The 13,309-nt window shown below is 41.4% G+C and overlaps 1 protein-coding gene across 1 annotated transcript; it reads left to right on the forward strand.

The window, feature by feature from the left end:
- The first annotated feature begins 5,625 nt into the window (after positions 1-5,625).
- On the forward strand, positions 5,626-6,687 carry LOC119882572 (olfactory receptor 10A6-like). Its single transcript, XM_038692659.1, has one exon. It carries the CDS (start codon positions 5,626-5,628, stop codon positions 6,580-6,582), a length of 957 nt encoding a protein of 318 aa, XP_038548587.1. The 3' UTR covers positions 6,583-6,687.
- Positions 6,688-13,309: the final 6,622 nt, after the last annotated feature.

Below are 13,309 nucleotides of genomic sequence, written 5' to 3' on the forward strand. Positions count from 1 at the left end.
GTGTAATAAAAGGTGTCCGTAAATAATTACTAATATCTCGTTGAAATAAGATGATTGCAAACATGAAACTGAATGGAAACAAAGATGTCTTTCTATTATTGTTGATGTGGTGTGTACTATATTTAAAATAACATAACAATATTGACATTTTGTGTTTATTGTTGTGATTTTAATATATTGTATATCCACATCTATCCCAGTACTCAAAACCCAGAGAGAATTTGTGTCTCCTAAATGTTCACACAGAGCACGACACCTAGTACTTGTTAGAACTTTAATTTAAATAACATACATAGAAATGATTTTAAAGCAGAAATAACTAGTGACTTTGTAGTTCAGGTTTGTTGTGACAGTACGGTGAAATGTTTGGTCCTGGTTCTCTCTGTAAATGCACAATCCACCCATGATTTGTGTGTAAGGTAATGTTAAATGACTTGCCCACAAACATTCAGCTTTCTTTCTAGTTTAGAGACATGCTACTGTTATGATGTAAGTATAAACATAAATACTGTTCATTCTTACGTAAGTCTTTCCTAATTGTGATGCTGCATGTCTGAAACAAAGGCAAATAGTCTGTGTTTGACAGAAGCAGAATGTATTTAGGACTTGGAATGAGGGTTGAATGTCTTTTAGTTAGTGAAGTTTAGTTTTAAAGACTTGAGGACTGCAGTTGATTTATTTTGTCTTAGATAATATGAAGATGTAAAACAAACAAACTGTAAAACTGCTCTAAACTGCTGACCTTTTACCAAATTTCAGTCCAAAATAATAAATCAAACTGATGTTTTGTGGAAGTACGTGACACTATAGGCCTGTTTTCCTGCTGCGATTACAAACACGTAAAGAAACTTCAGCAAAACACTTTTCTGTGCTTTGACCTTTTATTATATTCTGGATTACAGATTAAGATTCTTTTCCCCTCTCATGCACGTGATGTTGAATTTACACGGTTTGATTTAACTGTAATTTTTGCTAAGAAGATTGCCTCCCATTTTGTCGGTTCATATTTTTAACATTCAACTGATACTGAAGCTAAAGTTTATCTGTTAGTCAGACACATGGATAACACATGGATAAGGCCAGACTTTTAGACTCTGGACTGGCCTATGTGGACCTGCTCTCAGTAGATCTTAAATATAGAATAAAATAGCTTCAGTGGTTGCTGGACTGAAGTATGGAGTGACTCAAAGATCTTTTCTCTGCCCTTTCTTTTATGCATCTTCTTTTTTATACCACAGGGTATTTTAATTTGACATTTTAACATAGAGTAAACATAGAAGTAAAACACTATCTTTTATATGAGTATTTATCTTTGAGAGACCAGGTGTAGTAGAATTTTCTCAAATTCATTGAATACAAATCGGAGATCCTTCGAACAGACCTTTAGGTAAAATCTGGGATGGGCTCCACCCCTGCGTTGCCAGAATCTTATGGCTCTTGATATAAACTAACGCTGTAAGAGAGAAAGAACTCAAAGAACTTAACGTAGATGGACATTTCAAATACATTTTAAATGGTTAAAATCCGTTCAGTCCCTGTGTTGCCCAAAAATTTGAAGGCGTGGGTTTTGAGGTGTGTAACATCAACAGGAGACTGTATAAGCTTACCTGGGGGAGAACAAAACTGATGGGGATGGTATTGGGGTTAGTTTGTAGTAGCGTTGACAGCGCCACCTAGGGGATTTTCACCCCGAGCAAATTCTTAGGAAATGTAACCACTTAGGTACTCGGAGAGGTTCAACAACACTTGACCAGAAATTTATTTTATTAACAATATTTCTTTTTAACAAAAAAGGGAAGGTAGGTGACCCAAATCCCAACAACATCCCCGTCTAGAGCTCATTCATGTTTCCAACAGTTAACACCCACAATTTCAATAATCCAATCACAATCCCCCAAAAACCTGACATACGGCACTTACCCGAGGCATCTGGTCTTGTTTCTCTGGAGTCTGTCAGGAGGAAGGGTAACCCACTGGATGTGTTTCCCAGTTTTAGGACCTCCAGGAGTTGCCGATCTTGGCAGAATTAAGGCCGACGCTGCAAACCAGACCGATCTATGGTACCGTGAGTAACATTGTAAATAACCTGGTCACTGTTATTGAACTGCGATAACACACGCTGAACTGTTGTGATCTTTCTTTGCTGTTTTGGCTTTGTGGGGACCCACAGTAAAAATACGGGTCAGAGTTTGGAGTTGTCATATTTGTGGTGATTGTGAACTGGATTGGACTGAACTGTGTTAGGGTTGTGAGAGACACCCAACAGACTTTATGTGGATTGAACTCACTCTCTCACACACACACACACACACATACACACACACACACACACACACACACACACACACTGCTGTGTTAGATTTATGAAAACATGCACACGGAAAATGGGCTGAGTTGTGGTCTATTTAGTTTTGTGCAGTAATTGTTTTGGTGATGTTTATTTGTTGGCTATTTGCTATTAGTTAATTGTTTTGTATAGTTTGACTAAGCTATTTTTGTTCCATGCAACTGGTTTAGTTTCTGGTTTGCAACCCATACTTGTTTATTACAGCAGTGTGTAACATCACTATGCTTGCCGTAGCCTGGTTTATTCACTCCAAACCAGCTGATTGAAAAGCAATCTAATTGAACACACCTTTGTGGGAGATAATCCACAAACCACCCCATTGCCTGGTCAGATAAACCAATACTGTTCAACCTCTGTTTCAAAATAAGATGGTCAACAGTATCAAAAGCTTTTTGGCTGAATTGGCGGCCGCTGGCAACATCCGCCTGAAGCAACCTCCATGTGGTCCAGCATATAATCTAATATTTAACAACAAAAGTAAACTACATGTATAGTGAATGGAAGTTGCTAAAGAGTGAGTTTAATAAGCATAAACACGCAAAACATTATGTTTTAATCTGCTCAGTCTCTCATCCACCGCAGCTGTGTTTTGGTTTTACACAAGCACAGTGCTAGTTCAGATAAGAGCTTATTGTTACAAACAAGCTAAAGTGAAAGCTGTCTGTCTTTAGTAACTGTTCAGCTTAGTTTGCCACTTACATTAAAATATGGCACATTATAAACTCAGCTGGTGGCTGAGACAGACCCTCCTCTCTTCCAGCAGAAGCAGAGGGACTGAGCTGTTCATTCTTTCTAAACTTCACTCAGGATGTTGATGTCAGGAATAGGATTTATTTTACTGACCTGTTAGATTTATTTCCAGTGAGCTATAAGTGATTAAAACATTACATTATATACTAAAGAAGACATTTTGAGAGCTTGAACATTGCCTTTGTCTCTTTTGTCCTGGATTGAATGGGCCCCTCTGACAAAACAACTGGCCCCAGCCTGGCCCCATTAATAAAATTGGTCTAGAACCGCCACTGGACTTTCCTCTTTGATAAAGCTTATAGTTAGGGCTGGCTCAGGTGAGTCCTGAACCCTTAGTTCCCTTAGTTATCCTGCTATAGGCCTAGACTGCCGGGGGATTTCCCATGATGCACCGAGCTCCTCTCTCCACCTCACTAGCTTGTTACTAGCTCGACTTCTTCTCTTTCCTGTATTGGGCTTTTTTGTCCCTCTCCTCTCTCCACAGAATTTAATGGTGCTGCCCAGTTCCCAGTAGTCCTAGTGACAATTTAGTGTGCAGGAAGAAAGGAGAAAACCTAATCTGCCACGCTGAGAACATAAAATCTTCAGTAATGTGTCATATTAAGAGGATATTGTGCTTGTGAACATACATACCCTAACATTTGGGACCACTTTTTAATCACTGGTTCCTAATCTTTTTGGCTTGTGACCTTTTAGAGCCAGTTAATGCCTGCTGGTAACCTCGTCACAGGTTGTCTATAAACTGTTAGCAACTTCACCAAAGTATGATGTTTCCTTTCAGATTGTTTTTTTTCCCCCCAACACGTTAAACTCTAGTGTTTAACTAGGACAAAGCAAACAATTTAAGAAAAGCCACCAAAAATTAACGACACCTTCCAAAATAAAACATTGTCTTGGTTAAATGTCACATTAAATTTAAAAAAAATTTCATTGCCTTACTGTCAGTGGGCTCAAAACTCACTTGAAATGAAGCACACGCCTGTTTCCTCCGTTGCTTCCATCAGCCACTATTCTGCTTTTAATGTGAGGTCTCCGGGTGGGATTCAGCCCTGTGCGCTCCCGAGCCTCTCAGACTACAGCGACAACACGGCAGCTCACGACATGCAGTCCACTAACAGCATAAAACAACCGGCTCCCAGCAAAACACAGGCTCCACGTAAGGATCCAAAACTACAATAAAGGTTCAGATGATGTCCAGTTAGAGCAAAGTGAGCATTAGTAAAGCTGCAGAAACACAGAGAAAGTCACGTTAGCTCATCGGCTAACGCTGAGCAGGTGCAAAGTTCTATCGCTTTCCACATTACTTCACCAACTAACACCACCAGTGTTACTATCCTGTGTACCACTGTTGATTTAGCCTGAAAGGATGTAACGGTGAAAAGCAAATGTGGAGCGATTTGTTTAGTAACGTTAGCTTATAGTGATGCAGCCAGCTAACGCTACAGCAGCTCGACCTGCCGCTGTTTGCTCCGTAACATTCAGTTTGTTTATTGTGGTTTTACCGATACTCAGGTACACAGCTGCTCCACCTCTCCGTTGCTGTAACTAACGTGACATAACATAAAACACTGCAACAAAACGGCCACAATAACACAGAGAAAGAGCCATCCGCTAACACTACTTACAGTAAAGTTACTGACTGCAGTCTGACTTTTATAAAGTGTGATGCAATCTCGTTAAAATATCCAGTCAAGCTCACTGTTTCATTATCATCCAGTACATGTAGCTGTACTGACAGTGCTGAGCCAGATTCACAGATAGTAAAGATGGTTACTGAAAGCAGCCGGTGAGCTAACGATGTAGCAAGTCAGCTAAATGCAGTAAATGTACCGTGATCATGTAACGAGCACGGATTATTACTGGAACGTTGCAGTGGGAGTTTCCCTGAGTTTCCAGCTCTGTCTGTTCTCCCTGTCTGTCTATAGCCGCTGTCACTCTGCCTTTTTCCGGGAGTATTGAGCCAATATGTGCACTGAATGAAAAGGTACGGCGCCGGTGATGATCTGCCTCTGAGATGATCGAAGTAACAGAGCCTGAACATGTCTGGTGAAAAGCCACAGCCTGCATGCTGGTGTTCCTGCGTTTATTGTGGTATTTCTGTAAGAAAGTGGTTTGTGTTTCGGATTATGCTCGCTCATGAGTTCAAGCGAGCACACGTACGAGCACACACCTGGTTGCAATATTAGACCCGCACCGCTAGTGGCCGCTGGAAACTCCATAATGCCCCTTTAAAGTTATTAAGAAGCTATGTTGTGAAAATAGCCATTCAAATCAAGCTTCACTTGAAGGAGCTCTGCTAACAATAATGATGTAGGACTGGCCTGTTGGGATGTTTCTGCTCTCTAAAGGTATATATCAGCATGTCTGACAGTTAGAGGTGACCACAGCAGTCTGGCTGGGTAAGTTTAGGCTGCCTGTGATACTGTACATTTAGACAAACTAGTTATTCTGGGATGATTGATGAAAACAAACTTTTTCAGTATTTGCACACCCTGTTTGTAGTTGTTTTGTCTTTTAAAAGGAGAAAGATGATTAATTCAACTTTATCAAATTTATCTTATTTTATTCTTGGAGCTTATTTGCATGTTGGAAACTTAAGATACTTTTATTTCCTGATAACTGCTTTGCTTTACATTGTAATTGTTGCAGTCAACATGTCTCTCATTGTGGTTATCTGTATGGACAGAAGCTTACATGAACCTATGTACCTTTTTCTGTGCAGCCTGTTTGTAAATGAGCTGTATGGTAGTACAGGGTTGTTTCCATTCCTTCTGCTTCAGATTCTCTCTGACATTCACACTGTTTCTGCTCCCTTTTGTTACCTGCAGATTTTCTGTTTATATACATATGGAAGTATAGAAATTAGTAACTTAGCCATCATGTCTTACGACAGATATCTTGCTATCTGTTGTCCTCTACAGTATAACACACACATGACTTTGAACAAGGTATTCATCTTTATCATTGTGGTATGGTTGTACTCTTTTGTGAAATTTGTAATTATTTTATCTTTAAACATCCGGTTGACTCTGTGTGGACACATCATTAACAGTTTGTATTGTCAGAACTACCTAGTAGTTAAATTAGCATGTTCTGACACCAAACTGAATAACATTTATGGACTTTTTAGTATTGTTCTCTCCATCGTAGTCCCTCTGCTGCCAATAATTTTCTCTTACATAAAAATTCTTAAGGTTTGTTTTGCTGCTTCCAAACAGACCAGACAGAAAGCTGTCAGTATCTGCACACCTCAGCTTGTGTCTCTGTTGAACTTTTCTTTTGGCAGCAGCTTTGAGATACTTCAGAGCAGATTTGATATGACCGGTGTTCCCAGTGTGCTGCGTATTATTCTCTCTCTGTATTTTCTCATCATACAACCACTTTTGAATCCTATCATGTATGGAATGCAAATGTCCAAAATCCGAAGAACATTTAAGCATCTGTTCTGTTATAAACTGTTGACTGGTCAGAGAGATACCATGTAAGTGCAACTAAATAATTCTCAATATCGTCACATATTGTTGAAATGTGCTAACTGAAAACATGAAACTGGATGGAAACAAATGTCTTTCTGTCACTGTTTATGTGGAGTGTACTACATTTAAAATTACAATATAACAACAATATTGAGAAGTTTAACGTAAGGTATATGTTGTGGTCATTATAATATATTTGAATAATCTCAGTGTATAACACTGTTGTAAAATGACAGATAAATCTATCTTATACTTTGTACCTTATGTCTACAAGCATCCCAGTACTCCCAGACAGAAATTGTGTCAACTTCATGTTTACACAGAACAATACACACCTGTGTGTGTGTGTGTATGTGTATGTGTGTGTGTGTGTGTGTGTGTGTGTGTGTGTAAAAAGGTAAATCTTTAATTTAGACTATAAACTATATATAAATTCAGAGCAGAATTAACTATTGCCTATGTCATTAAAGTGGGAAAACAAGTTAAAAGTTCAAGTTTATTGTGACAGGACAGTGAAATGTGCCCTGTCTCTCTCATACTTCTGTACATAAATATATACAGACCATTCATAACATGATAACTAAAGGGGGGTTATATGATTCTACACATCATTTTGTCAACATCTCCTCACAGTCCACTAGCTGTCTGCTCTGTGTGTGCACAGAAATCAGTCCAATGATTGTCTTGAAGAAGAATGTGAAGAAGAAGAATACAATCTCTGCTACTGTAAACCGTTCTAAACTGCTGTAAAAAGAATCGCATTGTGGTATATTTCATAATTGTATATTTCCTTGTGGGTAAATGAACAAATAAAGAGGTAAAATTTATTAAAGTGAGAAAAGCAGACAGTTACACCAGCAGGGGCAGAGACCTCACACACCTAAAGACGAGGGTCTGACTCAGAGAAACAGAAAACTAAAACATTTAACGGTGGGAGATAATTGTGGAGTCTACAAGAAAAGCCTTGAGCAACAGTGGAAGTTCCTTTCTCCCAGGAAAGGGGTCTTCCTAAGATAAAACAGTCTCCCAGATGCTCATTCTATCCCACACACTGATACAGTGTCATTATAATAAGGGGCAAAGTACATAAGTTAATGATACAGAAGTATATACATGTAAAATCACATTTTTGCACAGCACACCTGTAATTTCATCTATACTAATCTGACACATTACCTATGAGCATGATTTCTTGAGGTATAAATCACACACATCTTTAACTTTATTTAGGAGCACATACTGAATAATAATAAGAAGAAGATACTTTTACACATGTTGCGAAATTCATTCCCTGCACTTTAACCTTGAGGCACTTTAACAACAAACTGGATATTTGACTATGATTAGAGTTAAGCATTCGCTGATATAAAGTGATAACAATAATACTTGTTTGTGTTTTCAAACAGAAATAAGCATTCACCCGTGAGATTTAACTGTAATGTTTGCTAAGAGATGCCTCCAATCCAGTCAGTTTATACTTTTAACATTCAACTGATACTGAAGTTGGAGTTTATCTGTTAGTCAGACACATGGACGACTCAAGTGTGTCCAGGTTTGTCAGGTGGGGGTATGGTGAGCAGGTTGGTGGACCCAAATACAGGACACAGAGCGGAGCAGGTACTGTTCAAAAGGTTTTATTGTGGCAACACAAAGCGAGCACTCTTACAAACATAGTGGCTGAGTCCAAGTAATAGCAGGGAAAACAGAGACAGGCAGGCAGGGACAACAGGGGGCAACAGAGAGGCAGGCAGGCAGGCAGAGTGATAATTGGTGGAACAGATGGAACACTTGACAGGCAGACATGGGGAAAAATTAATAACCAGCACAGACAGAACACGTTACAAAATACCAGACAAGAATCTAACTTCAGACAATAACAGAAACCCATGTAAACAGACAAACACCGACCAACTAGAACACAGTACAGTACTGAGCAGACTAAACCAAAATGATGCAGAGAAAGAACTAGAAGCAAATACTACAGCATGAACTAAGGCACAGGACCATGAATAAAGACATGGAACTAAAAACCAAACTCCTCAACAAGACACACAGACAGGATCATGACCTCCCACAAGGTCCCCTGACGTCCCTAAACCAAAAACCCACCCAAAAAAACAAAAAGTCCAAGACCCAACCAGGGTGGCCAGAGGGAGGACTGGAGGAGGGCCAGAACAAACAAAAAAAACTGCCGGTCCAGGGCGCAAACAGGGGGGCCAGACAGGGAATTCTCAGGTGGATGGCCTGTGGGCAGAGCAGGGCAAGGGAACAGTTTGGGGGAACGAGCCAACAGGCATATCAGCACCAGGGAACGGGACAGGTTAGGCCCTCGGCAGTCAGACTTCACCTGGAAGCTCCCTAAAGCTATGAAGACAAAGACAGATAGCCTCTATCACAGACAGATGCAGCCATTCAACTAGATTATTGAGCACTCTCAGATCTGATTGGCAGACAGCTCAGTATCATTATAACATAATAGTGTGTTGCAGTACTGGGGGAACAAATTACATGTTATCAGCCTTGTGAAATGGGCAGTAAGCAAAAAGGCTGTTTGAATTGAAATGGAGTGATCAGGCTTGTTGAACATGCACATGTTGAGCTTGTTTATTATAATTTGTAGGTGTGATGTTTAGTTTTGAATAAGAAATGCTTTGCAATGGGGAATACATATAGTAATTGAGTGGGGAAAATTATATTTCCTGTGTTACGAAAGGATTGAAAAGTGAATGACATGCTGGAATCATTTGTGTCGACAGAGGAGGTTGGATATTGGTTGTAGTAGGGTGAATGCTTGATAATGGCTTACAAAATAGTTTACAAAAGGATGAGCACTAAGGTATGCGGCATTCAGACCAAACACAAATTTAATCCACGCAACGCTTTCCTTGCGGGGGTTTTATCGCTGAACAACTGCTGAGTGTTCACACACAACGCGATAATGCGAATAAACACAGCCCGCGATTACTCCAGCTGTATGAACCCAAAGTAAACATTTTGCTGTGATTAAATAACAATAAATAGATCAAACTGATGCTGAAATAACTACAATATGATGCAGATTTGTTAAACATATCAATTCATGCTTTGTCAGGTCTGTCAGCAGGACCGAAACTTCTAAAATGTTTGTTTTCTGAAAGGAGTTCGGATCGATCAGGGCTATGCTAACCTGTTCACAGTAAAATACAACAATAGAATCAGAATCAGACATACTTTATTCCCTGATGGGAAATTCTTTTGTCACAATTTGTCACACTTGTCAAAAGTAGATAAATAAAGAGTATATAAATGATACGTAGAGTATAAATATAAAATATAAAGACAAATATAAAATAAATATACATTATTAAGAGTTATTATTGTGAACCAAAAAGTGCTAATGAATAAATAGCAGCAGAGAACATTGCACATTAATTATTAAACCGATAATATTGCACAAAAATAGATAATACAGTCCAGTTTAAAAACTAAGTATCCAAGTGTCTGATACGGATGTCAGTGTCCGTTTGATGGCCACAGGCAAGAATGACTTCCTGTGGCGCTCTGTGGTGCATTTTGGGGGAATGAGTTTTGCACTGAAAGTTATCCAGTGTTTGAGCAACACGTCATGGAGTGGGTGGGAGACATTGTCCAAGATGACATGTAGTTTGGACAGCATTCTCCTCTCTGACACCACCGAAAGAGTCCAGCTCCACGTTACTGGCCTTGTGGATCAATTTGTTGAGTCTGTTAGCGTCCGCTAACCTCAACTTGCTGCCCCAGCATGCAACAGCAAACAGGACAGCACTGGCCACCACAGACTCATAAAACATCCTCAGCATCGTCCTGGAGATGTTGAAGGACCTCAGCCTCCTCTGAAAATAGAGACGGCTTTGGCCCTTCATGTAGAGGTCTTGCAGTCCAGTTTATTGTCCAAGTGCACTCCCAGGTATTTGTAATCCTCCACAATGTCCACAGGGACCCCCTGGATGGAAACAGGGGTCACTGGTGCCTTTGCTCTCCTTACATCCACAACCAGCTCTTTAGTCTTTGTCACGTTGAGCTGCAGATGGTTCTGTTCTGTGACAAAGTCCCCCACCACAGCCTCGTCACCCTGCTGATACATCCAACCACAGCAGAGTCATCAGAAAACTTCTGAAGATGCAGGACTCTGTGGTAGTTGAAGTCCATGCTGTAGATGGTGAAGAGGAAGGGAGAGAGGACCGTCCCCTGCGTGGCCCCGTTGTTGGTGACCACGCTGTGTGACACACAGTGTTGCAGGCGCACATACTGTGGTCTGCCAGTCAAGTAGTCAACAATCCAGGACACGAGGGGGGCATCCACCTGCATCGTTGTCAGTTTCTCACCCAGCGGGGCCGGCCGGATGGTGTTGAAAGCACTGGAGAAGTCAAAAAACATGACCCTCACAGTGCTCGCTGGCTTGTCCAGGGGGGCGTAGGTGCAGTTGAGCAGGAAGATGATGGCGTCCTCAACTCCCAGTCGGGGCTGGTAGTCGAACTGGATGGGATCCAGAAGAGGGCTGACCATGGGCTGCAGCTGATCCAGAACCAGTCTCTCCTGGGTCTTAATAATGTGGGAAGTCAGTGCCACAGGTCTGTAGTCCTTTGAGCCACTAGGAAGTGGCGTCTTTGGTACAGGAACGAGGCAATATGTCTTCCACAGCACAGGGACCCTTTGGAGACTCAGGCAGGTTGAAGACATGGTGAAGGACTCCACATAGCTGGGGGGCACACGCTTTGAGCACCCCGGGACGGACACCATCAGAGCCTGCCGACTTATTAAGCTTGATACTCCTACTGCGTAGGGTCTATGTGCGTACCCTACAGCGTAGCTACGCACATAGCCATGCATTTATACTTGTGCGTCCGTCAATCTGCAATTACACCCCCAAACGCTAGTTGGCAGTAGCGCTCCAACGTCCACTGTATTGACTTTTTGACATTTTGGGGTTGGAGGTGTTTGAGGGCAGACAGCAGCTGAGTTAGTGGGGGGATGGGCAGGAGCACAGTATCAAATCTGTTAAAGAACAGATGAAGTTGGCCCTGTCCAAGCTGCCTTCAGCACCTCTGCTGCCAGTCGGTCTGAAGCCAGTGATGTTCCTCATGCCGCTCCAGACCTCCCTTGTGTTGTTCTGTTGGAGTTTACGATCCAGCTTCCTCCTGTACTTCTCCTTACCCTCCCTGATCTTCACCTTCAGCTCCCCCTGAATGGCCCTCACCTCCTCCCTATTAGTATCTCTGAAAGCCCTCCTCATAGCATTCAGGATGTCCTTGATGTCCTTTGTTATCCACGGTTTGTTGTTTGGGTAACAATGGACAGTTTTTGCTGGGACCGTGCAGTCCACACAGAAGTTGATGTAGTCTGAGATACACTCAGTAAGCCCATCTACGCCCTCTCCATGTGGCTCACAGAGTGCATCCCAGTCTGTCACCTCAAAACATCCCTGAAGTGTCTCATAGGCCTCCTCCGACCATCTCTTCACTGTCCTTGACTGGCTGCCTTTTCACCAGAGACACATAGCAGGGATTGATGTGAACCAGGCTGTGGTCTGACCTGCCCAGTGGGGGGGGGGCTGTATGCATCCTTAACGTTAGCATACAGCAGGTCCAGGGTCCTCTCCTCTCTAGTATGGCAGCTCACATACTGGGTGAAGTTGGCAATACATTTGCTGGAATAAAGTTACATACACGTTTTCTGAACTCACCAGGTAGTTCTACCTCCTCGCTTTCTTTTCTCCAAATAATGTCCAGTTTTGTCTGGTTTTTATATAAATATGAAGTGTTTATTTGTCCAAAAGCAGCAGCGCTGCTCCTCTCCTCAAAGTTTAGCAGCTTTCAATCGCCCGCTCTTCTTGGCCCTCTCCACACAACTGCCAAAAGCCATCGGTGACGTACGGACTATCGCAACGCTGATAGGCTATCGACTATCATGCGACTTTCTCGCTTTAGTAGAAAATATTCAACTTGCGAATTCCTTTGCGTCGCCGGCAGCGCCCCCTTCGCGACGTCTCGCGCTGCCAACAGGAAATCACGGCTCTACGTGTCTTTGAATTGACTTTGTATGTAAACTCACCAACCCTTGACCCACGCTTTGCTTTTGGTCTGAAAGCACCTTTATAGTACCATGTTTAAACCACTATGCAGCACATCCCCAAAGCGTTGTCCACAATTCCATTTTATTATTATCTTTACATCTTTGTCATTTTTAGTTTTTCAAATCCTTTTCAAGAGGTTAAACTTTTTAGTATTTCACAAGGAGAAAGCAAAAAATCTGAGAAGAGCCAGAAAAAATTGTTAACAATGTTACATTTTGTGAAGCAGTAATGATGACCTTCTCTCCTGTCTTGCTAATCATCACATAACCCCCCAAAATCAAACTATACTCTTATGTAAGTGTCACATTAAACACATAAAGAAGCTTTGTTTTGAAACCAGCCATTCAAATGAAGTTTAACTTGCTTCAGTCACATCTGACTGTTGTCAAGCCTTTACTGCTAACAATAATGACGTAGGACTGGCCTGTTGGGACTTTTCTAGTCTGTAAAGGTATAACACAGCAAGTGTTTCCGACAGTTAGAGGTGACTGTTTCACAGACAGTCTGGCTGGGTAAGTTTACGCTGCCTGTGATACTGTACATTTAGACAAACTAATTATTTATTCTGGGATAATTGATGAAAACAAACTTTTTCAATATTTGCACACCCTGTTTGTAGTTGTTTTGTCTTTTAAAAGGAGAAAG

The sequence above is a fragment of the Micropterus salmoides genome, unplaced genomic scaffold (assembly GCF_014851395.1).
Source record: "Micropterus salmoides isolate LMB-PRFRI ecotype aquatic unplaced genomic scaffold, ASM1485139v1 Ms_hic_scaffold_3, whole genome shotgun sequence".
NCBI classification, from domain to species: domain Eukaryota; kingdom Metazoa; phylum Chordata; class Actinopteri; order Centrarchiformes; family Centrarchidae; genus Micropterus; species Micropterus salmoides.